Source organism: Phascolarctos cinereus, unplaced genomic scaffold (assembly GCF_003287225.1).
Source record: "Phascolarctos cinereus isolate Bilbo 61053 unplaced genomic scaffold, phaCin_HiC Scaffold_2;HRSCAF=192, whole genome shotgun sequence".
Lineage (NCBI taxonomy): Eukaryota > Metazoa > Chordata > Mammalia > Diprotodontia > Phascolarctidae > Phascolarctos > Phascolarctos cinereus.
Genome location: NW_027555625.1, coordinates 33,465,877 through 33,490,604, shown reverse-complemented (window position 1 = coordinate 33,490,604; position 24,728 = coordinate 33,465,877). Strand labels below are relative to the sequence as shown.

Here is a 24,728-nt window from a genome sequence, read left to right as displayed (position 1 = left end):
CATTCGATCTTCACAATAACTCTGTGAGGTAAGGGCTGTTCACATCCCCGTTTTATAGTTGAGGAAATTGAGGTTAAGCGACTTGCCCAGGTTCACACAGCTAGTGAGTGTCTAAGGTTGGATTTGAACTCAAGATTTCCAGATTCTATCCACGGCACCACATAGCTGCCTCACTCAGCTGTATGGGAAAGAACTTTGCTTTCAGAAAAAGGCCACAGATATGTGAGTAATGCCAATCAAGTCTATGTTCCATCAGTGAAAAATGTTGTCTCTAACTCTGTCTCGATGACCAAGATGGGATATCTAACCTTGAATCTGAGGATACATCCTTGGTCAGACAACAAACATTTATTAAGCACTATGACATATCAGGCACTGTGCTAAGTAAGTGCTGGGGATATGAAGAAAGGCAATGACAGTCCCTGCTCTGTAAGAGCTCCCATTCTGATGAGGGAGGAGACATGTAAGTGACCACTTGGGACAAGTAAGATTGATCCATAGGAGACCAGAGGAAGGCAGGAGCAATGGGAGGGAGGGGCGGGAGGAGGGATGCCGAAGGTGGGATTTGAGCTGAGTTTTGAAGGAAGTCAATGAAATGAAGGGCAGAGGGGATGAAAAAGAGCATTCTGGGCACCAGGGACAGCCCATGAAAAGGCATGAAGATGAGTGATGAAATGCCAAGCCAAGAAAGACAGTGTAACAAGACCATCAAATGTATAGCAGGGAATGAAGTAAAAGAAAACTGGAAAGGCAGAAGGGTCCAGATGTGAAGAGCTTTAAAAACCAGAGGATTTTGTATTTGATCCTGGAAGTAATAGAGCCACTGGGATTTATTGAGTAGGGGGGAGCCATGGTTAGCTGTGGGCTTTAAGAAAGTTGCTTTGGAAAAAAAAAAAAAGAAAGTCACTTTGGCAGCTGAGTGGAACATGAATTGGAGTAGGGAGAGACTGAGGCTAGGCTGCGCTAGAGGTGCTGAGGACCTGAATTAGGGTTGTGTCTGTTTCAGTAGAGAGAAGGGGATGTGTATGAGGGATGTTGTGAAGGCAGAAACAAGATCTGATTACAAATTGGTTATATGAGGAGTTGAGGGTGACACCAAAGTTGTAAGCTTGGTTGAGTAGAAGCAGATGGTGCCCTTGGCAGTAATAAGGAAGTTTGGAAGGGGATAAGGGTTTGGGGAGAAAGATATTGCGTTCCACTTTGGACATCTTGAGTTTGAGATGCCTATGAGACTTCCATTTCTAGATGTCTAAAAGGCAGTTGGTGTTACCTTCCTGTAGCTCAGCAAAAAAAGTAGAACTGGATAGATAGATAGATCTGGGAATCATCTAAATAAAGATAATAATCTTTATAATAATAATAAGCTGATAAGATCACTAAGTCGATCAATAAGCATTTATTAGTGCCTACAATATGCCACTCTGCTAAGCACTTTAGAAATTATTAACTCATTTGATCTTTGCAACAAATCCCTAGGAGGTAGGTGCTATTATTATTCCCATTTTACAGCTGAGGAAACTGAGGCAAACAGAAGTTTAGCAACTTGTCCAAGATCCCACAACTACTAAGTGTTTGAGGTTGGATTTGAACTCAAGTCTTCCTGACTTCAGGCCCACTGTCCTGTCCAATGTACCATATAGCTGCCTCATGATCAGGCCATGCCATCAACTAGCACAGGAATAAAGGCATACCTATTACAGAAGGGTTAGAATCCCTCATCCAGTGACCAAAATGACAATATCCCAGGTGAAACTGGCATGTCAACATTTACCTAAGTTATTTGTGCCTTGAATAAATATATGCTCATAGAGGCATGTATCGATGACTACACGTTTAAGCATGCTTGTGAATTATTATTATTATTATTATGCTTTTCTGGTGCGCATTCCTATGATTTCTGGGTTACAGCTCCATTTTTTTGCTAACCTGCTTGTTTGCTTTCAGTTTTGTGCATGTAATTTTGTGGTTTGCTTAAGTTGCTCGTTAGTAGACCTACCTACTATTATATCACTTCTTTAAATACTTACTTCTGGTTTATGGATATACAGAAACTGATGTCATATGTGCATGTAACATGTAACAGAGTCACTGAAGAAGCCTGTCATGTGAGGCTTTGCATCGGGCATGTCTGTTTGGGTATGTTGTAGTGATATATTTGTTGTGAATGGCACCCTAAGGTGATGACATGGGACAGTGTGATTGGAATTTGACACTACGCTGTATAATTCCAAGTATCAAGTGTGCCACAGAAGATTTTGAAAGGAACTGCAAAATTTCAAACTCTGGGGAGGAATGTCACCCCCCCATGAGCAGTGAGAGCTGAGAAACTAAAGGGTGCTGAGAGGTAGGGGGCTAAATGGAATGGGGAGGCCCAGGAACTTCAGTGTTCCACAAAGAGGAGAGGCCCCCCTGACAATGTGGAATCCCACCAGTTAGGGGGAGATGGTTTCAAGGGATGGGAGTGCTTCCCTGAATGGACTATATGATTAACTATAATTGAGCAGTTGGAGATTTGTGTGGCTCACTGGTCCACTACAGAAGTGATCTGTCTGCATTGAATTTGCCATCTTACTGAATGTGCCCATCTTCCCAGGACCTGGTAAATCTATCCACTCTCCACTGCCTCCCCCTCAGAAGCAAAGGCAAGTGGTTTTGTATAAGACAATTGCATACATATAAATGCTATAGTCATAAAAATGCTAGCTATTATTAGTATTGTTATTATTAACTTTTAGAAATAGGCAATTGCTAGGAACAATGTAGGTACAAAACATACCCTCACTTCTCCCACAAGTACATATGGGCTGTCCCCAAAGTCTTACTGCAGACTTAAGCTACTGAGGCTTAAAACTGCACTGACTTTTGGGACGCTCTATACAGTGTCCAAGAGAAAGTGGGCTCAAATTTAGAGTTTGTGGTGTTTGGCAAAGGGGTTAACATAGCTCCTGGATGTCCTCTCTCCTCTGCAGGGTCCTCATGAAGTCCCTAAGTATAGCAAAGCATTCACCTGAGCTGAAGCTGCTTTTCCTCATCCTCAGTTTCCAATGCAGACAGTGCCCTGGTCACCACTGTTCAGGGGCTGCTAAAGGATGCCAACAAGAAGTCCAAATCTTCCAGATTTCCTCTGATCAAGGGGACGGGAGGAGACAAAGGCTCTTCTCCCTCTTTCTCCTTCCCTAAATTATTCCCTCTCAGGCTTAGCTGCACCGCTCTCTCCTGGATCTCAACTGGAATGCTAAAATACGAACATGAGCCCTACAGGGCATGACTGAGTCTCCTCAACCAAACCCAACACAGTTCCTGGTGAAAGCCAATGCAAACCTTCTGGACTTCACTATATACACGTCATGGCTATAGGAAGGACATTAGTCTAGGCTACCTGTAACTCATCTGAAAGTTCTGAGAGTTTCAATATTCACATGCCACCTGTTCTTTCCACTTTGCCTAGGCCCCAGGGGCAATATGGACAATGTTGTCTATTAGTTAGAGGAAGAACTTCCTAACCTATAAAATGAGTTCACCTTCTTCTTAGTATTATCAGAGAGGTACTTTGAACAGAAAAAAACATAGTTTGTTTCTTTACAACTACGAGAGCAATTCTTCCTGTAAAAGAGGAGGCTGGTAGCGCAGTGGTTAGAGCACTGGGCCTGGAGTCAGAAAGACTTGAGATCAAATCCAGCCTCAGATACTGATTAACTGGGTGACTCTAGGTAAGTCACTTAACCTCTGTTTGCCTCAGTTTTCTCAACTGTAAAATGGAGATAATAGTATCTACCTTTCAGTGTTGTGAAGATCAAACGAGATATTTAGCATGCCTGACACAAACGAGGTGCCATATGAATGCCTATTTCCCTCCCCCACCAAACCCTTCAATCCAACAGATTTAAAGCCCATGTAATTTAGGCATTTGTATGGAATTCTGTGTCTATTCAAATGGACCTGAAGGGAGTCCAATAGTTCTATGTTACCTTCATTATCAAATTCAAAAGATATCATTTAAAATATATCATCTTTACCTGGTTTTTTGTTATTGTTTTCACTGGCACACCAGCAGAAATTTCAAGGCCACTTATCCAATTACAGCTGCCATAAGTCCTTTAAATATATTCTTTTACTCACTGAAAACATTTGGAAGCCAACCACACAACCTAATCCTAAAATGGAAATAGTCCAATCTTGTCCCCTTTCTCCTTAAAGTTCACTACTCAGTTAAGAATTGGAGATTTTGGGGCAGCTAGGTGGTGCAGCGGATAGAGCACCGGCCCTGAAATCAGGAGGACCTAAGTTCAAATGTGACCTTATCCCAAACACTTGACACTAGCTGAGTGACTCTGGGCAAGTCACTTAACCCCAATTGCCTTTAAAAAAAAATTGGAACTTTTACATCTTTATCATTTCCTTTCCTTGAGGATATCTCCTATCCCCATTTCATGGGGGGGGGGGGAGGTTTATTCAGACAGAAAGAATGTGAAACTGCAAGGATATAATCTTACACATGAATATATAACTATGAAGCCACTGAGCAAGGACTTGTCATGTCTAAGAACTGAGTTCAATGACCTTTGACTGACTGATTGATTCCTTAGATTGACACTCACCTGATTAAAGTATCAGGACATAGCATCTTCTTGTTTACTTCAGACAGGATGGAAGGCCATTGATTACCTGATTGAATCCACCCTCATCTTTCTAGGGTAGCTAGGTGGCGCCATAGTGCATATAGTGTGGGTCTGGAGGCAGGAAGACTGCTCTTCCTGAGTTCAAATCCAGCCTGAGACGCTACTGGCTGGGTAACCCTGGGCAAGTCACTTAACCATGTTTGCCTCAGTTTCTTCATCTGTAAAATAAGCTGGAAAAGGAAATGGCAAGCCACTTCAGTATCTTTTCCAAGAAAACCTCAAATGGGGTCATGAAGAGTTGGACACAACTGAACAACATAATCCCCATGTTTACACTTGCATCAGGGGAACCCGGCTTCCTCTTGAAGGTATAGTCTTCCTGGCTTTCCTCTCCCGAAGATACTCTTCTATAAACTCCACCTCGAGCCCAGGGGCTTGTTGCTGTAATCCACCAGTTTCCAATTCCACAAGGCGCGTTAGTTAATTACCGATTCCATGTAAGAAAGCTTGCTAGAATGGAGGGATACAGAGACCAACTAGATCTTACTTTTGGGGGGACTGGGAAATAACAGGGACTGGGATAAGTAAATAGGAGATATTTGCGGAGAGAGTATTAAAAACTGAGGCGGGGGTAGGGTGGGGTGGTATGGGTGGGGATCGGGAAAGGCTTCAGTTCGGAGCTCACAGTCAGCCTCTCCGCCCGGTCCCCCTGACCTCACGCAAAATCATCTCCCCTCTAACCTCTAAACCCTTTTTGTTCTCAATAACCATACCTGCTCTCTGCGACTTGACCCCTGCTCCCTCACCCCAGATACTCAGGTCAGTGAGGCCGCTCTCGCCTGGTGCTAATCCTACTAAGTACTCCCTGCCCAAACCTGGGTCTTCCCAGGCTTTGCCTTGAGCCCTCTTCTTTCTCTCCATCTTCTCTCTTGACCATTTTATCAGCTGCCAAGAGCTCAATCTTATCTATGCCGGGTCTCTCCAGCCCTGACCTCTCTATAGTACTCCAGTCCTGCATTGCCAACCGCCGGCTGGGCACCTCCCCCTCAGTGTCTTCCCTAATCCTTCACCCGGTCCTCCCAGTTCATGTACTTCCTGACCTCTCCAGATTTGCGCCTGGCAATCTCTTCTCTGCTAAGGCCAAGGTCTTTTCTCCCTAGTCCTGCTTGATCTCTCTGCCGCTGTGACTCGGTCACCGTCTCCCCTCTCCTAGCTCGGTGGCGCTTCGCTCGCCGCTGCCCGCCCTCCTTCGCTGTTCTCAGCACAAGCTAGGGGCGGCCGATGTCCGGAACCCTTCATGACCCGGGCCGGCCGACCATTGTCTCCATTCCCGGGGCAGCAGCGCAGCAGGACCCGGAGGTAGCCGTCATGATGTGGCTGTGGGCGGCGCTGGGGCTGGTGACTGGGTTCATACTGCTAATGGCCACGGTCCGGAGGCTCGTCCTGGGCTGCCACTGGGACCGCCCGAACCCCTTCGCGGAGGACGTGAGGAGGCCGCCGCTGGCGCCGGGGACTGATCAGGAAGCCCGGTGGAGGGTCCTCAAGCAAGGTGCGCCTGGGGCAGCAGGGGGAGGGGAGCGGGGTGCGGGCAGGAATGGGGCCAGAGCGCAGCTTCTAGAGGCCCGAGAGCCGGAGGTTTGAATCGCTGCCCTGAGCCTCAGTTTCTTTACCTGGAAAATGCTGTCGTAATGTGGCAGCTTTACGGGAGAACAGAACAAAGCAGCCAAGCCAACCCAACCGGCCTTTACTAGGCGCCTATTGTTCTGTAAGGCGCGAAAAGGGTACATAAACAAGGTGCTGATGTATGTGTAGGGGGGAGGCAGCGGGGTGGGGGACCAGAGCCCAGCTTCTGGAATCTGAAGAGATGCAGGTTCGGATCCCTTCTCTGAGCTTCGGTTTCCTTCTTTGTAAAATGCTGCTGTAACTTAGAGGATTTATGGGAGAACAGCAGCAAAGCGTTGTCAGCTAAGTGCCTATCCAGAGCGCAGGTAGCTGCAGAACAGTGAGGGAGGGCAGAAGGGGCCTCAAACTAGGGGGGAGGGCAATGGCCTCTTACCCTGACAGCGTCAGCAGGGTTATCAGCAGAGCTTGAGGACCCTCAGCCAAGTTCTTGAACCCATGTCACTTATAATAATACTTTAACTATTATCGTGATGAATAATATCATCATTATTGTCATGAGCCTGAGTTTTCAGTAAAAGTTGAGAAAGGCCCTCCTTTAATATAATAATGCCTTTCCCTTTCAGATTACCTACCATCTCCTCTGCCTCTATCTTGTCTGTATACATTTGTTTGTGCTGTGTGTATCGTGTGCCTTTCCCGTTAGAATGTGATCTCGTTGAGGACAGGGATGGTATTTTTTGCCTTTCTTTGAACCCCATAGGGCTCAGCACAATGCTTGGCACATAGTAGGTGCTTAATAAATATCTATTGATTGACTTTGAAGTCTTTAAGCCTCTGTATGTACTCCTGTACAGGATGTCCCAAAAGTCTCAGTGGAGTTTTAAGCATTGGTATCTTAAATTACAGCTGTAATAAATAAGGTTATATAGCTTTAGGAGCTTAAAACCGCACTAAGACATTTGGGACAGCCTGTATTTTACGAGGCAGTGGGATGTGATACAAAGATGGCTGGACTTAGCCTCAGCAAGGGAAGTGGGTTCCAGTCCCAGCTGTGCTAGTCACAACCTGAGTGACCATTGAGAGGCACCTCCTCTCAATAGGATCCAGATTTAGAACTGAAAGGGCATCTCAGAGGCTATCTAATCCTGCCCCATTTTACAAATGAGGAAACTGAGGCTGAGAGAGCTTAAGTGATTTGTTCCTGGTTACACAGCTGGTGGATTGTCAGAGCAAGCTCAGCCTGGCTCCAAGGCTAGCACTTTATCCACTAGACCTCACCATGCTGCCTCAGTTTGTAAAATGAAGAGGTTGCAATAGATCTAAGACCCTTCTGAGCTTTAATGTGTGATTCTATAATCTTTGCTCCTCTCTTCTTAAAACCCTGGCATGGAGATGCCCCTGGGCTCTTGAAGGCCATACCAGAGGTCTGTAGCCTTTGCCAGATCCTGCCAAACAGAGGCCCTGTCTAGCTAAGGTGGGAAGGCTTACCACTTAGGTGGCCAACATTCAAATCCAGCCTCATCCACTTCAGAGCGGAGCTGTGTGATTGTGCAAGCCCCCTGACTTCTGCCTGCTCCAGTCTCCTCATCTGTAAAGGTGAGCTAAGAGCAGCACCTGCCTCTGCGGGTCATTTCGAGGATCAAATGAGATGCCTGTGAAGCACTCAGTCCAGCGCCTGGCACACAAGAGGCACCGAATAGATGCTTGTTTCTTTCCTTTCCTTCCTTGGGGAAGAGGATAACTAACACATTTGTTCAACTACAGCAACTCTCATGAAGCCCATCCATTAAGTGTTTGAGTGCTTAGGCTCTGATAGAGCAGCCCCGCAGTGACAAAATCCTCCAAGGAGAGAGTAGATTAACTGCTTCTCCCTCTCTCTCCCCACACCTTCCACACATACCTTTCTCTTCGTGCCGCTGCCTCTGTCTCCCTCTCTCCACCCTCCCTCTGTCTTTCACTCACATACACTGTCACACACATTCTCTCTCCCTCTCCTCCTCCTCCCCCTCTTCACTCTCCTCTCTCTCCCTCTCTCTCTTCTCTGTCTCTCTCTCTCTCTCTCCCCCCTCCTTCTCCTTCTCTCCCCCTTTCTCCCCCTCTTTCCTCTATTTATATCTATGGTATCCTGTTCAGTTCAAAGGAGGAGGAACAGGGCCTCCATTTTAGGAAGAATGCTAACATATTGGGGTTGGTTTAGAAGAGGGCAAACAGGAGGGGGTAGGACTGGAACCAGGACATTCGAGAGAAGCAGCTGAAGGAAATGGAGCTATTTATCTTGGAGAAGAGAAGGCTCAGGGAGAACACAATCACTGTTTTTGATTTTGGTGTTTCAGTCTGGTTTTTTGTTAAGCTACAGAACTGGGATTTGAACCCAAGTATTCTGACTTTGAAATTTTTATTTATTTATTTATTCTAAAGATTCATTTAAAATTTTTTTGAGGGGCAGCTAGGTGGCACAGTGGATAGAGCACCAGCCCTGAAGTCAGGAGGACCTGAGTTCACATCTGGCCTCAGACCAAACACTTACTAGCTGTGTGACCCTGGGCAAGTCACTTAACCCCAACTGCCAAAAAAAAAATTGAGTTCCAAATTCTCTCCCTCCAACCCCTTCTCTATTCATTGAGAAGGCAAACAATATGATACCCATTATATATGTGAACTCATGCAAAACATTTCCAAATTAGCTGTTGCAAAAAAAAAAGGGGGGAAAACAATCCACTTCACTCTGCACAGTCTATCCGTTTTCTCTCCAAAATGTTCATCCTGAGTCCTCTGGAATTGTCATGGATGATCACTGGTCTCAAATATGTGACAGGCCATGTAAAAGAGGGCTTTGCCTTGCCCCACTTAGACCTGGGAGCCATGGATAAGCAGTTGAAGAGAGGCAGCTTCTGGTTGGCTCCTTTCCAACTCAAGCCATTCCCAAGCAGGACTGCCTTCCTGAGGAGGCCGGGGCCTCTGCATTATTGGAAGTCTCCCAAGCCTCAACTGATTCTATGGAGGGGATTTGTGTTCACTTATGACTTGGAGTAGACCGCCTTTGGTTGCCTTCCAGTTGGGAGATTCCATAATTCTGCCGGTTGTGAAGCCTAGCACTAAGAAGGAACAAAGAAAGGGCATAGGTCAACAGCACATACATGTCCCCCAGTTGATTAATAGTGACCTTTGTCACCATAATAATAGTACCATTTCAAGAGACAGCAATGGCCTTTTCTCAGTTCTCCTCCTCCTTGACCTCTCTGCAGCCTTGGGCACTGCTGACCACTTTCACCTCCTTGATAGCCTCTTCTCTCTAGGTTGTTAGGACTCCCTTCCTCCCAGCACTGCCCTGGTTTTCCTCCTACCCCTCTGACTGCTCCTTCTCTGTCTCCTTTGCTGTTTCTTCCTCCATCACTTGGTAATTTCATCAGCTCCCACGGATTTCATTACCATCTCTCTGCCAATGACTCTCAAATCTCTCCATCCTGCCCTAATCTCTCTGCTGGTCTTCAGTCTTGCGCCTCCGACTGCTTTGCAGACGTCTTGATCTGGACATCCAGTAAACATCTTAAACTCAAAACCAAACTCATTATCTTTCCCCCTAAACTCCTCCCCCCCTTTCTGATTACTGTAGAAGGCAACACCATCCTCCCAGCTGCTCAGGCTCAAAACCTAGGAGACATCTTCGAATCCTCCCTCCCTCTCACCTCCCCCGTATCCAAGCTGTTGCCAAGGCCTGTCATTTCACTTCTGCACAATCTCTCCAATACACCTCCCTTCTCTCCTTGGACACTGTCCCTACACAGGTGCAGACCCTTACCACCTCATCACCTTGATGATTACAATAGCTGCTATTGGGTCTCCCTGCCTCCATCTGTCCTAAACTCAGTCATTTACTAAAGTGCAAGTCTGACCTTGACAGCCCTTTATTCAGTTATCTCCAGTGCCTCCCTACCGCCTCCAGTATCTAACACAAAATCCTCTTTCTGGCTTTCGAAGCCCTTCATAAACTTTCCAATCTTCTTACACCTCACTCTCTGGCGTTTAGTCTTTGATCCAGTGACGCTGGCCTGGCTGTTCCACTAACAAGATGTTGCATTTCTTGGTTCTTGGCTTTCTCTCTGGCTACCCCTCCTCTGCTCCAACTACCAACCTTCCTGGCTTCCTTTAATTCCCAACTAAAAGCCCACCATCTACAGGAAGGCTTCCCCAACCCCTCTTCATTCCAATGCCTTTTCTCTGTTAATCAGTTCCTATTTATCCTGTATATAGTTTGCTTTGTATGTATTTGTTTGTGTGCTGTCTCCATCATTAGATTGTAAGCTCCTTGAAGGCAGGGACATCTTTTGCCTCTTTTTGTATCCCTAGTGCTTGACAAGATACTTGGCACATAACAGGTGCTTAATAAATATTGATTGACTGATTTTCTATAGGCACTCCCTCTACCCACAAGTATTACAGTCCTCTAGTAAACAGTCTTTGCGAGATGTTCTGGCCAAAATCTTCACCACCATACAGCCAACCTTCTGATAGACCTCTCTGGACTTGGCTTTATAGTTATGGGATGACAGGTCTGGAGTTTGTCACCAGACTTGTATCCCAAGGAGGCAGGAATGGCCGAGGTCTTGGGCCCCTCTTCTGGCCTTCAAGAACCCACCTATGCCACTGAGGCATTTGGAATCAAATTGACTAAGTCCCTGCACCTTCTTGGGAAGGAATAACCCTAGTAGCTCCCAGTTACATAAGGCTGAGCTTTCCACCCTCAAGTATGGAAACACTGTTATTCCTATTTTATGAAAAAATGTGGCTCAGAGAAAAGATTGCCTTTGGGCATTCCAACAGTAAGTGTTGGAACCAAAGGTTGAAGCTGGATCGTCAGACTCAGTCTAATGCCACTTCTGCTCCTCACTCCCTCTTCTTATGTCCGCATGAACCTTTCTGTGACCTTTCTCTGACCCAATGACAGCAGCCTTCTGGCATTTCCTCCAGCAAGATACTAAGACACTCCCAAGTGTCTCCAGACTCTGGGCATTTTCACTGGCTAACTCCTACACCTGGAATGCCCTCCTTCCTCCTCCTCCTGACTTCTGCGGCCTCCATCAAGTCCCAGCTAAAATGCCACCTTCTACAAGAACCTTTTCCCAATCCCTCTTAATTCTGGTGCCTTTCCTCTGTTGATTATTACAGACACAGACACAGACACACACACACACACACACACACACACACACACACATATACACACACACACACACACACACTCTGTTCGTGGTTGTTTGCACGTCATCTCCCTTATTAGACTGTGAGCTCCTTGAGGGCAGGGGTCGTTTTTTGTCTTTCTTTGTATGCCCAGCGCTTAGCACAATGCCTACCACATAGTAGGTACTTAATAGATTCTTCTTGACTGACAATCACCAAAGATTTGCAAGGATGCCATGAGCAGCTTTGTCCTGCTCCAGCCTGTGGCATTAGGTGCACTCACCTCATCACTGCACAGCCTTATTCCTTCTTCTGATGCTGTTTCTCCTGGAGATGGATGTTTGGGAATGACCCAGTATGTAGGCTTGAACATTTCTGTCAGAAACCAGCAGCTGTACACCTACTTCTTTTTGTCCAGGTGGCCCCAGAGCAGACGCACAGAAGCCATCTTTCTTTTGGCTGCTACAATCCAGGGTTCCTCACCCTGAGTTATTGCTGCTTAGGCTCCAAGCTCTAGGCTCACCTTCCTACTTCTCAGCTTCCTGTAATCTGTTCATTCAGGTCTAGCTGGGCAGGTAGGGAAAATGTACCTTGGATTGGATGACACCCATTCAGGTTATATGTCTCACTTGCATCCCACAGCCTCCAAGACAGGGTTCAAAGTCCATTCTGGTGTAATGGTTTTTCTAATTGCTTTGGTCCCCTCAGTGTATCTCTGCTAGTTCTCTTGTCCCACCTCCTCCTTACTTGGCACTGTCTGAGTTGGCCCCTTCTCTCCCTTTCTTGGGTTGCAGCTTTCTCAGACGCTCAAGTGCCAGACCAGCTGGATGCAGTGGTGATCGGGAGTGGAATTGGGGGCCTGGCAGTAGCTGCCATCCTAGCCAAAGCAGGGAAACGTGTCCTGGTGTTGGAGCAGCACGCTGTGGCAGGGGGATGTTGCCATACCTTTGGCCGGGATGGCCTGGAGTTTGACACAGGTAAAGTGAGTCTGGGGAGGGACCAGGTATTCAAAAATGGTGAAAATTTTGCCTAGAACAGGGGAGGTGGCCAGTATCACCAAGGAAATAGGCTTTTCCTCTACTGCCCGCTTGGCACAGGGTTCTATGTGAAGGAGATTTGGAGATTTCTAGGCATTTTCATGTGACTTGGTTCCCTTTTTCTACCTCCTGAGGGGGTACCTTCCCTGCCACTGTTTGACAGGAATCCACTATGCTGGGCAGCTGAAAAAGGGCAGCTTTTGCCACTTCTTCCTGGACCAGATCTCAGAGGGGCAGCTGAACTGGGCTTACCTGGGTTCCCCATTTGATGTCGTGGTGCTCGAGGGACCCAATGGCAGAAGGGAGTTCCCCATGTACTCTGGGGAGAAAGCCTACGTTCAGGGCCTCAAGGAAAAGTTTCCTCATGAAGAAGCCGCCATTGACAAGTACATGAAGATGGTGAAGGTAAGACTGGGCTGACCTGGGAGGCTCCTCCCCACCTGCAGAGACTCAGGAAGGGCCAACATTGACCTACAGGAGGAGGGTGGATATTGAGGAAGGACAACAGTCCTGGCCCCAACTGCTTCTCATCAGGACATTGGAGGTTTGCTTGGCACTCCCATGCCATAGCCTTGGGGATTTCCTCCTCTACAAGCACTGAGGGCTCCCATGAAGACATAAAAACATGATCTGGCAGAGATGTACAGTTAAGTCTTAGCACCTAACAAAACCTTAGTAGGTTATTAGAGTAGCTCCTGTCACCTCACAGGGTCCTGAAGAAAGGGGATTTGATGGAGGGAAGGAGGGCTCAGGCCAGGTTGGGAACACTGAACACTACTGCGGAGAATGAGCCTTCTGTGGTCTGTGGGCAGTCAGAGTGGGAGGGGGCGCAGCCTGAGGTTACTGGACAGAGGGGGTAAGGGCCATGACAGGAAAAGGAGACCCAAGTTGTGATGGAAAAACCCTAAAACAAACATCCCACACTCCCCAGAGAAGGGCAGGACTCAGGTCAATGTGTTTGCCAGGGAACAGCATTGGTTCCTATTAAGTTAAGGATTAATGAGTCAAGTGTTCAAAATTAAGATCTTTCTTTCTAAGAAATGCTTGAGAAGGACACTTTTTTTCATTTAGAGAAGATCCCTTCCCCAGACTGCTTAGTGGTTGAAATCTGGCCCATGGCACTGGGGCCTCAGCTCTCTGGGCCGGCAGAGGCAGGGATACAGTAACTTTTGGGTTCCTTTCTTTCCCCAGGAGGTAACAAAAGGAACACTTCATCTAGTCCTGCTGAAGATCATCCCTTTGCCCATGGTCAGGCTGCTGGACAGGTTGGGGGTGCTGGCCTTTTTCTCCCCTTTCATGAGAGCAGCCACCCAGAGCTTAGCAGATGTGCTCAGCCAGTTGCCTGCCTCCCAGGAACTCAAAGCCGTGCTCAGCTACATTCATCCCATCTATGGTATGGACCTTGGGCTCTGGGGATAGGAAGGTCGGGGGGAAGAGATAATGGGAGCGGCCATGGTGGAGTGCGGGTGGCAGCCTGTGTGGACAGGCTGCTGTTCTCTTGGCTTCTTCTTGCTTTGCTGAAAATAAACAATGAGATTTCAGTCTGAGCCCCTTGGAGCCAGTGAACATGCCAGCGAACATTCCCTGGAGAAGTCTTTTCCTCTCAATGTTCTTGGCTAACTACAGTTTGCTCCTCTCTTCAGACACGGTACCATTACAATACTGAGAGGAGAGGACTCACCTGCTGCCCCAGAGATCAACAAAGGGCCATGGACGGACTGGTTCCCAGGCCCCAGACTACACCATGGGGTCCTGGGGAAGAAAAGATCCAGGCCCTCTGATACATTCAGCACCCACTGGCTCCAGAAGGGATTACTAACCCAGGCTAGATGGAGGGTCCAGTTGAGAGTACTCAGTTTTCTCTCCTCCTTCTTCTAGGTGTGATCCCAAAGAATGCCAGCTTCTCTATACATGCTTTACTGATCAACTACTTCTTAGAAGGGACATTTTACCCTCGGGGAGGCTCCAGTGAGATCGCTTTTCACATTATCCCTGTAATTCAGCAGACTGGGGGTGCAGTCCTCACCAGTGCAACAGTGAAAAGTGTGCTGCTGGATTCAGCTGGAAGAGCCTGCGGTGAGAGCTGGGGGAGGGGGGGGGTGTCACGGGTACCTTCTTCTACCTTGTTAGAATTGATGGGGCCAGGGGAAATTTAAAAAGGAAAAAAGCACTTAGGGTAGAGGGTTTAAGGCATTGAGCATAACTGGCTCCTCTGTGGGGACAGAATCCTGAAAACTCCTTCAGAACCTAGTTGGGGGCTGTAGTCTCATCTGGAAGACATGAAAGAATATTCAAGCACTCATGTGTCCAGTTGATTTTGGGCATTGAAGGTAAGCAGAGTCAAGCTAGGCATGGCACTGCGTCAGACACAGAAATGAGTCAAAGGTAGCCGCTGGCCATTAGGAGCATAGCATCTGTAGGGAAAGACAATGTGTGAGATGTCTCGGAGAGGCAGAGACTTGGCTTAACAGAAGTATCGAGCAGGCAGGGATTGGGAGCAGGGGACATGGAGACGGTATTCCAGGGAGCTGTGTAAGCAAAGGCAGGAACATGGACCATGTGTTCAGGGAACTAAGTCACAGAGGCCTGTGTTTGAATTCCAGCTTAGACACTTACGAAATATGTGATCCATCACCTAACCTTCTATGCTTCAGTTTCCTCATCTGTAAAAAGGGAATAATAATAGCATCTCCCTCCCAGAGCTGTTGTGAGGATGGATTGAGGTAGCACTGAGGTCTGCACTTGGCAAACCTTGAAGAGCTCTATAAAGGAAGACTAGCTATTATTATCTAAGTTGGACCTCAGTACATGAAGCCTCCATAGCAGCCTCAGTGATAGTAGTTAACAGCAGCCTGGAAAGTTCAAGTTGTTATCTAGCTTGTTAAGAGCTTTTACTTTCAAACTGGAGTTTGGATTTTTCTGTAGGCCATAGGAGGCCACTGAAGACTTGAATAGGGAAATTACAATCAGAGCTGTACCTTAGGAAGATATCTCTGACAGCAATATGGAGGACTGAGGGGAGAAACAGGAAGAACAGCGGGTTCTGCCTGTGTCCTTGGCTGAACATTGACTGGATTTGGTGCAGGGGCTCAGCAGAGATGAGGTGTAGACGACTGTGGGTTTTCAGGCCAGAGTAAGAAAGTGACTTGGTGCAATCAGTCAAGATAAGGCGTTTAGGGGCAGATTTGGGGAGGAAGAAGAGCAGGTGTTGGAAGAGGATGTGTCTGCATGGGGTCATGTTGAATTCTAGATCTTGTGCTCAAGAGGGACGGGGGCTAGACATACTGATTAGGAAGTAATTTCCCCGGAAATGATGGTTGAAACATTACAAGTGGCTGACTTCACTAAGGAGGAAAAAAAAACCAGAGGGTGAGCCTGGAACCCTGGGAACTTGTCCACAGTCAGGAGTGGGAGGAGCAAGGGAAGGCAATGCTGGAGATAGGGGGAGGGTGTCAGCACAGCACAGCACGAAGAAGGCCGAACGAGGGGCTTGTTAGGGAGGCAGCTCTGGCAGCGTTGGAAGGATCAGGCACAAGGACAAGGACAAAAGTCCTGCAACATCTTTTCCAAACTAGGACATGGCCCCTGAAGGGGTGGGGGGAGGTGGCTGTGGCTCCCCACCACAGTCACCTCTTTTAGTGTCTATGGGAGGGCAGTAAGTTTCTAAGCAAGGTCTTAGTCAGAATGGAACATTATGCAGTAAAACTGTGAAATAAAGTTTGCCTTCCTGCACTCCTGCCCATCCTTTTACCACCCGGCTGGACAGAGGCCCCTCCAATCCTTATTTAGGTGCCCGTCACTCTAGGCCTGCTTTTCTGGGTGTGCGGACGGCCAAGATGCATTTGATTTAGCACTTACTAGGTGCCAGGCTTCACACCAAAGAAAGGTGTCCTGTGTTCAGCATGTCTCTCTCTCTTCCCCATATATCCCTCAAAGCAAAAACTGTTCAACTCTTACTTAAGATTCAAGGTAATTCACGCCAATCTTTTGATAGTTTATTAAATGAATTGCTAGCCCCCTCTCAAATGCCCTTGTTGACTTTAAGGGCAAAGAATTTAGCTCCAGTGGTACATTTGTGGCATGGTGATAGAGCTGTTGGGGAGATTACAGGGCAGGGTGGCATCCTGGGGGCACCTTTCAGATATGCCAAAGTTGGAATTAGCTAGGTGCCCTGCCCAGACATAGGCCCACCCTGGTAGGAAGACTTAACAGCATGATTCTGGACTCCTGTCAGTAGGACTTGTGCTCGACCATGGCTAGTTAAGGCTAGGGCAGGTCTCCTGGTAGTCACACAACTCTATCATTGCCCGCACACAGGCTAGTGGTTCCATATGGGGAAAGTCCTCATTTCCCCCCAAATCTTCCCAAAACTTCCAATTTGCTTTAAATGCTCGGGTTGGAGCTTTAGTCATTCCTTTAAAGCTTGGAGATCTATTAATATGCAAATTGATCCTTAGGGAAAGGCTAATACTTTAAGCTGTTAGCAGTCATTTATACTTCTTATGCTAATACTTCTTATGAAGAATTGGAAATTAAGGAGAGACTTTAACACTTAGATCTCTAGGGGAAAGTTAGGGTGGCTACTAAGCCGGCAAGCTGGGACTCTGAAAACTCTACAATTTTTTTGGAGAGCCTACCTAAAAGAGAACAGAGTAGGCCCTTTGATATGGGAAAGGAAGATGGCCCAGGAGGGGCAGTTTGGGGGAAGTCTCAGACTTTTCTGCTCTAGAACCAAACAGCACTTGGGAAGTCCTGGAGCCTTCCCCTCCCTTCTCCACGGGCATCTGCCTTCTCCAGACCTCATCTGCTCCCCTCTGTTCTGCAGGCGTCAGGGTGAAGAAGAACGGAGGGCTGGTGGACATCTTTTCTCCCATCGTGATCTCCAATGCAGGAATATTTCATACCTATGAGCGCTTGCTGCCTGAGAAGGCCCGCTGTTCACCAGGTAAAAGCCACTAGGTCTATGCCAACCATGATGCCTTATCCTAAAGCAAGTCAGCTGAGTTTGTTAGAAAAGCTTTCCTCTGCTCTCTTTCTCAAATGTCCCATAGTCTCTCCTTACTTAGGAAATGTGAGAATACCTATTATGATTCCTGACCCCCTATTAGCCCATTCCCAGGTGAGATATTCGGGCTTTGGCTGAAGCCCAGGAGGTGGATGGTAACTTTCTTTTCTGTTGCTTCGTTCCTCCATTTTTCCAGTCTTTCTCACCCCCTCCTTCCTAATGTTGGCTGTCTCCCAACAGTCTCTCTCTTTCCCCTAGCATGCCTATCTTAGTGGAGAGAGAATGAGATTTGTAGCCAAAATGTTTGGGTTGAAATTCTGGCTTTCCTGCTTACTAGCTGTGTGCCACTCCAAGAAGCTCTGGTGGCTCTCTTATTGCTTCTGGGCTAAATTACGAACTCATTCCAGCTGTAAGCATTTATTAAGCTCCTGCCACCCTGGAACACAAATATAATGAATGAAATAATCCATACTGGTAAGGAGCTTAGACGACAAGGACTTGTGTAAATTTATACAGAGAATAAATAGGAAGAACCCATATACAAATAAATACGAAGTAGTTAAATACAAGGTAATTAGGGAGAGAGGATGGGATCAGAGGTCCTTAACTCTATCCTGAGGTGCTAGAGAGGTCCCCAAAGATCTTGTGCTCTGAACCACAAAGTTCCAGGAGCATCAAGCCCTGGAGGTAGAGGTCAGCACAAGGACAAAAGGGACCTAGGGTAAGGCCAAGTAGGGCTGACCACCCCACCCAAAAGCACAGCATAGGAACAAGAGACTGGCCTTGGAACAAAGCTCCAATTCTGGAACTAAAGTTAGAGAGAGGAGTAGATAACAGAAATACACACACACCATTATTGCAAATCAAGCTCAATGCTTCTTTCAGGCAGAGATACAAAGGAAAAAGGGGATTTCCATGAAAAAGTGGATTTTCCATAAGAACTACATGAAGACATAGAAGACAAGAAAACCATAAGTGAAAACTGCCCGAATCTCTAGAAACAGAGGGAGAGGGAACAGGCTGAAGAATCCAGCCGCCCATCTCCCAACACAGAGGGGATGGACACAAGATGAAGAGCCAGCCATGCATTTTGGAGCCCAGCACTATGTGGATCTACTTTGCTCAGCTGTGCTTTGTTAAGTAGGGGCTTAACAACAGTGATGCCAGAAAGGGGAGAGGAGGCAGCAATGTAACATTTTTAAAAAGCGCACAGAAGAGAAGGAAGCACAGACAAGTAGAACAGGTTGGAGAGTAATGCACAGAATTTATTATGTACCTTAAAAAAAAAGCGGCATGAAGTGGAGATTCACAGTTTCATAGATATTCCTCTTTTTTCTGTTCTGCTTTCTGTATGTAAATGTCCTTTTTTGGGTGTTTAAGTTTGGAATAAAAATAGAAATTGCAAAAGCCAAAAACAGACTGAAAAACCCCAAAGTAATGTGGTTTCAATAAGCAAAAACAAAAACAAAAATAAAAAAGATAAACACAATATAGATTAGTAGAAAAGGACTACCCAGTTTCATACATGAAGGTAAATTTCATGCATGATTGCTTCACAGTTGGTAGGTTATTTAGTCTAACCCATTCATGTGAGATTAGATTATCCGTGGGCCAGAGACAGGAACTTGGCTTGCCTGACATAAATTACCTAGCTAGTTAGGGCATTGGGCTTTGGCTCAGGACACCCAGATTCCAGTCCTAACTCTGCCTAGGTTAATGATCCTAGCCCCAGACTAATATCCTCATGGAATACTTATTTAGCACAGGCTGCAGGTAGTTTAGGGGAGGAAAGAAGAGTTTGCTGCCATCCTCTGTGTAGACCCTTGTGGGAAAGGGCTTGGGTCATTAGCCATTGGGTGATAGGATCTTGGATTTAAATAGAGACTGAATCACATAGTCCAAAGTTACTCCCTTAGCCCCTGCCAGGTTGTAGGTTTCAGGGGTTTTCAGAAAGACCACAAATCAGGTTTCTGTCCAGCCCAGTTTATCTCCCTTCATTCCTAGACATGATTAGTTTAGCTCTGTAAAAGAAATGCTAATTGCTATCATTTATATAAACTGGTTCTTATTTATGTCTAATTATCATGTAGCAAAAGTGTTAATATTAATTCTGGTTACATGAACTTTGTGGTAAGATTTGTTTGATTATAGTATTGAATTGTGCATGCATATCCTCTGCTTGATTTTCATTTTAAGAAAAGCATTATTAATTCGTTTTACTTGTTATGCAACATCCTTTCCAGTATTCTCTCCCTTTCCATGGGAATTCCCCTCCCTCCCCCGCCCCTGGGAACTTTCCCTTCAATAACAGCAAAAATCTTCATTAAAACTTTAGGTGGCTAGAGTATGCAACATTGTGCACCCTTCACCCATTATCTTTTTACCAAGAATTTTGTTGTTGAGTCATTTTCAATAGTGTCTGACTCTTTGCAACCCTATTTGGGGTTTTCTTGGCAAAGATACTGGAGTGGTTTGCCATTCCCTTCTCCAGCTCATTTTACAGATGAGGAAATTGAAGCAAACAGGGTTAAATGACTTGTCCAGGGTCACACAGCTAGTAAGTGTCTGAGGCCAGATTTGAACTCAGGAAGATGAGTCTTCCTGACTCTAGGCCTGGCACTGTGCCACTGTGCCAATGAGTTGCCCATATATTTACCAAGAATAAGTGTATTCTCAGAATTCCAGAGTTAGAAGAGACCTCAGAGGCCCTCTACTCCAACCTTTACCAGAAAAAAGAAGCTCATTCTTCAACAAATTTGATTAAGTAATCATTCAGTCTCTGCTTAGAAACCTCCAATAAGGAGGAACACACTACCATATTACAATGGTAGTCCATTTCATTTTAGCTCTAATTATTGGGACATTTTCCTTACATCATGTCTAAGTTTTTCTCTTTGCAACTTCTACCCATTGCTTCTATTTTGGCTCTCTGGAGCAAGGAGCAAGACAGAATATATATATATATGTGTGTGTGTGTGTGTGTGTGTGTGTGTGTGTGTGTGTGTATGTATAAGCAGGTATATATTTATTAATAATTTATCTATCTTGGATACCAAACCCTTGTCAGAGAATTTGATATCAAGATTCTTTTTTCTCATTCAGCCACTTCCTTCTCATCTTAGGTACATTAATTTTATCTGTGCAGAAGCCTTTCAGTTTCATTTAATCAAAGTTATCTATATTATCTTTTGTAATTGCTGCTACATTTTGCTTAATTAAGAATACATCTCCTATCCATCACTATGAGAAGTATATGATCTGTTTCTTTTAAAATTTTTTTTATAGTCTGATCTTTAATATAAAGATCACATATCCATTCAGAATGTAATGTGGAATACGGTAGAAGGTGCTGGTCTAAGCCTAATTTCTACAGGACTGCTCTCCAGTTTTCCCAGCAGTTTTTATCTAATAAAGAGTTCTTTCCTAGGTAATTTATGTTATCAAAGTAAATAATTTCCATTGTTTCTGCTTCTTCCTTGTCTAGACTTGTCCCATTAATCTACCCCTCTACTTTTTAACCAATACCAGATGGTTTTGATGACTGTTGCTTTATAATATAGTTTGAGGTCTGGAAGCACTATTCCCCTTTGTCTCTACTTCTTTTCAAAATTTCTCTTAATATTCTAGATATTTTTTAAAAATGAATTTTGTTCTTATTTTATCAAGCTCTAGAAAGTAATCTATATAGTATTAAAAGTAGTAATTAACTTTGGTAGTGTTTTATGTTATTGTTATTATTATTATTTTTTTTACTATAATGACACAGCCCAGCCATGAGTACTGAATATTATTCTAGCTATTTAAGTCGTTCTTTATTTTGTTAGGAAGCACTTTGTAAATCCATCTACACAAGTCTTCTGTGTACTTTGGTAAATCAATCCAGATACTTGATTGCATTTTGTAGTTATCTGGAATGGGATTTCCCTTTCTATTATTGCTTCTTGGATTCTATTATTCTTATAAAGAAATGTTGCACGTTTTTAAGAGTTTATATTGTAGCCTGCAACTTTGCTGAAGCTATTATTGCCTTAGTATCTTTGTTGATTCTCTAGGATTTTCCAAGTATACCATCATCTCATCTCCCTATAGGGACAGCTTTATTTCCACTGTATCTAGCTTTATGCTTTTACTTTCTGTCTCTTATCTTATTTCTGTTGCTAGAATTTCCAGGACCATGTCAAATAAAAGAGAGGAAAGTGGACATCCTTGATTTACTCCTGCATTTACAGGAAGAAGTTCTAGTGTATCTCATTGTATATACTTGCTTTTGGATTTAGATAGATACATTTTATGACATTCAAACAAAAGTCCCAGGGCAGCTAGGTAGCACAGTGGATAGAGCACTGGCCCTAAAGTCAGGAAGACTTGAGTTCACATCTGGCCTCAGACATGTGATACTAGCTATGCGACTCTAGTCAAGTTGCTTAACCCTGATTGCCTCATCAAAAAAAAAAAAGTCCCTCTGCCTATACTTTGTAGTTGTTGTTTTTTTTGGAGCACAAATGAGTCTTGTGTTCTGCCAAAGGCCTTTCCTGCTTCTATTGAGATAATTTACATGGAGTTGGATGTTTTTGTTTTTAATATGATTAATTCTGTTTATTGTTTTCTTAATATTGAACTATCCTCACACCCCTGGCATAAATCCAATTCAGTCATAATGAATGATTTCTTGGATAAATAACTAGTCTGTTTGATAGGATTCGTTTAAAACTTTTAAATCAATATTCATTAAAGATATTGGCCTGTAATTGTCCTTCAGTGTTTTAGGTATCAGGACTCTATCTGTCTCATAAAAGATTCTGGTAGGATAATTCTTTCTTAATTTTTGAGAATAATTTGTGAAGTATGGGTACTAATTGTTCCTTAAAAGTTTGATAGAATTCTCCTGTGAATCCATTAGGACCAGAAGTCGAAGGCCAGCACCCCTCCCCCCCAGTTGTTCTTTTACAGTTAGTTCTAATTTCTTGTGTGAGATTGGATTATTTAAGATCTCTATCTGGTCTTATGATAGTATGGATATTTTATATTTTTTGAAGCTATTCCTGTTTCTCTAGTGTTCTCAGTTTTGTTTGCACATAATTGTGTATAATATATTCTTTTTATTATTATTTTTATTTCTTCTGGTTTTGCTATGATTTCACCTTGCTAATTTGCTATTTTATTGATTTGATTTTCTGTATTCTCCTTTTTAATCAGATTAGCTAAAAGTTTCTCAATTTTATTGGTTTTTTCAAAGAACCAGCTTTTATTTTTATAATCTCTATGGGGTTTTGTTTTGTTGTTATTGTTTCCAGCTTTCTTATCTAATTTCTTGTATCTCCTCTTCTGTGTTAATTTTAGGTTGGTTTATTTGTTGACTTTCTAATTTTAAGTGCACATTGAGTTATTAACCCTCTGTTTTTCTGTTTTGTCAATGTATGTTTGCAGAGCTATGATTCCATGCCCCCCCCCCCCAGGACTTCTTGAGCTGCATTCCCAGAAAGTCTGATATGTTGTTTCATCGTTATCATGTTCTTTCACATGATTATTGTTTCTATGATTTGTTCTTTGGTCTACTTGTCATTTAGGATTTCACTGTTAAGTCTTCACTCGGGTTTGTGTCTTTTGTTTATAGACCCTGAACCAATAATTACTTTTATTGTGTTATCTATCATCTGTAAAGGATATATTTACAATTTCTGCCTTTTTACTTTTGTTTGCAATAGCTCTGTGATCTAACACATGGTCAGTTTTCATAAGAGCTCCATATGGAACTGAGAAATATTTATATTCTTTTGCAATCCAATTTAGAAGAAGCTATCAGTCTTTAAGCTCTGGTTTCTCCAACAATTTGTTCAGATCTAGGTTTTCCCTCTTGTTTATCTTTCTATTAGACTAATCCAATACTGAGAAAGGGAAATTGAAGTCTCCTGCCACTACTGTCTTACTGTCTATATATATATTCTTGTAGCTTGGTTAATATTTTCTTTATGAATGCTAAGGAATTTGAAGCATATAAACTTAATACTTACATTGATTTCTTGTCTGTCATTCATTTTAGACTAATTTTGCTTCCTTGTTTATCCCCTTTTAGATTCTGAGGGTTTGTTTTGCTTTGTCAGATGGTGTGATTACAACTCCTGATTTTTAAAATTCACTTAATGTAATTTTCTGCCCAACCCCTCAGTTTTATTTTGTGTAGGTCTTTGTTTTTAAAATGTGTTTTTTGTAAGCAATGGATTGTAGAGTTTTGTTTTCTTTTACAATCTGTTATGTTTTTCATTTTATTGGATTGTTTAATACATTCATATTTAAAGTTATGAGAGTTAGGATTATTTTTTCCTCCATTTGTTTCTTTTTTTTTAAATATAAATTTATTTTTAGTTTTCAACATTCACTCCCACAAGTTTTTGAATTCTAAATTTTCACCCCATCTCCCCTCCCCACCCCAAGATGGCATGCATTCTGAATATCCCTTCCCCTAGTCTGTCCTCTCTTCTACCTCTCTCCCCTTCTCTTATCCCTTTCCCCTTCTATTTTCCTATAGGGCAGGATAGACTTCTGTACCCCATTTCCTATATTTCTTATTTCCCAGTTGCATGTGAAAACATTTTTTTTAAACATGTGTTTTTAAAACTTTAGGTTTCAAATTTTCTCTCTTCCTCCCTCCCCACCCACCTTCATTGAAAAGGCAAGCAACTCAATATAGGTTATACATGTGCAGTTATGCAAAACACGTCCATAGTAGACATGTTGTGAAAAACTAACTCTATTTCCCTTAATCCTATCCTGCCCTCCCATTTATTCTATTCTTTCTTTTGACCCTGTCCCTCCTCAGAAGTATTTACTTCTGATTACCCCTTTCCCAATCTGCCCTCCTCTCTATCATCCCCCTGCTCTCTTGTCCCCTTCCCCCTATTTTCCTGTAGGGTAAGACAGATTTCCATACCCAATTGAATGTGTATGTTATTCCCTCCTTAAGCCAAATCCTATGAGAATAAGATTCACTCATTCCCTCTCACCTTCCCCATTTCCCCTCCACTGAAGAGACTTTTCTGTTTTTTTTGTGAGATAATTTACCCCATTCTACCTCTCCTTTCTTCTTCTCTGAGTATAATCCTCTCTCATCCTTAATTTTATTCTCCAGATATGACCCCTTAATCTTCAACTCACCCTGTGCCCTCTCTCTATCTATCTACTATACATACAATAATTTTTTTCCTCAACTACCCTAATACTGACAAAGGTCTCATGAGTTATAAATATCATCTTTCCATGCAGGAATGT

General features: G+C 44.1%; 1 protein-coding gene across 2 annotated transcripts in view; it reads left to right on the top strand.

Moving 5' to 3' along the window:
* Nucleotides 1-5,699: 5,699 nt before the first annotated feature.
* LOC110196321 (all-trans-retinol 13,14-reductase-like) overlaps nt 5,700-24,728 on the top strand; it is a 35,840-nt gene continuing 16,811 nt past the window's right edge. The window contains exons 1-6 of one of the 2 annotated variants that reach the window (XM_020969491.2): nt 5,700-6,168; nt 12,215-12,397; nt 12,621-12,862; nt 13,649-13,850; nt 14,336-14,533; nt 17,283-17,402. In XM_020969491.2, the coding sequence (XP_020825150.1) occupies nt 5,901-6,168; nt 12,215-12,397; nt 12,621-12,862; nt 13,649-13,850; nt 14,336-14,533; nt 17,283-17,402 (1,213 nt within the window). In that variant the 5' untranslated portion in view covers nt 5,700-5,900. Of the gene's footprint in view, nt 6,169-7,715; nt 7,839-12,214; nt 12,398-12,620; nt 12,863-13,648; nt 13,851-14,335; nt 14,534-17,282; nt 17,403-24,728 lie in introns of those variants that run through there. The other variant, XM_020969492.2, reaches the window with a different exon arrangement.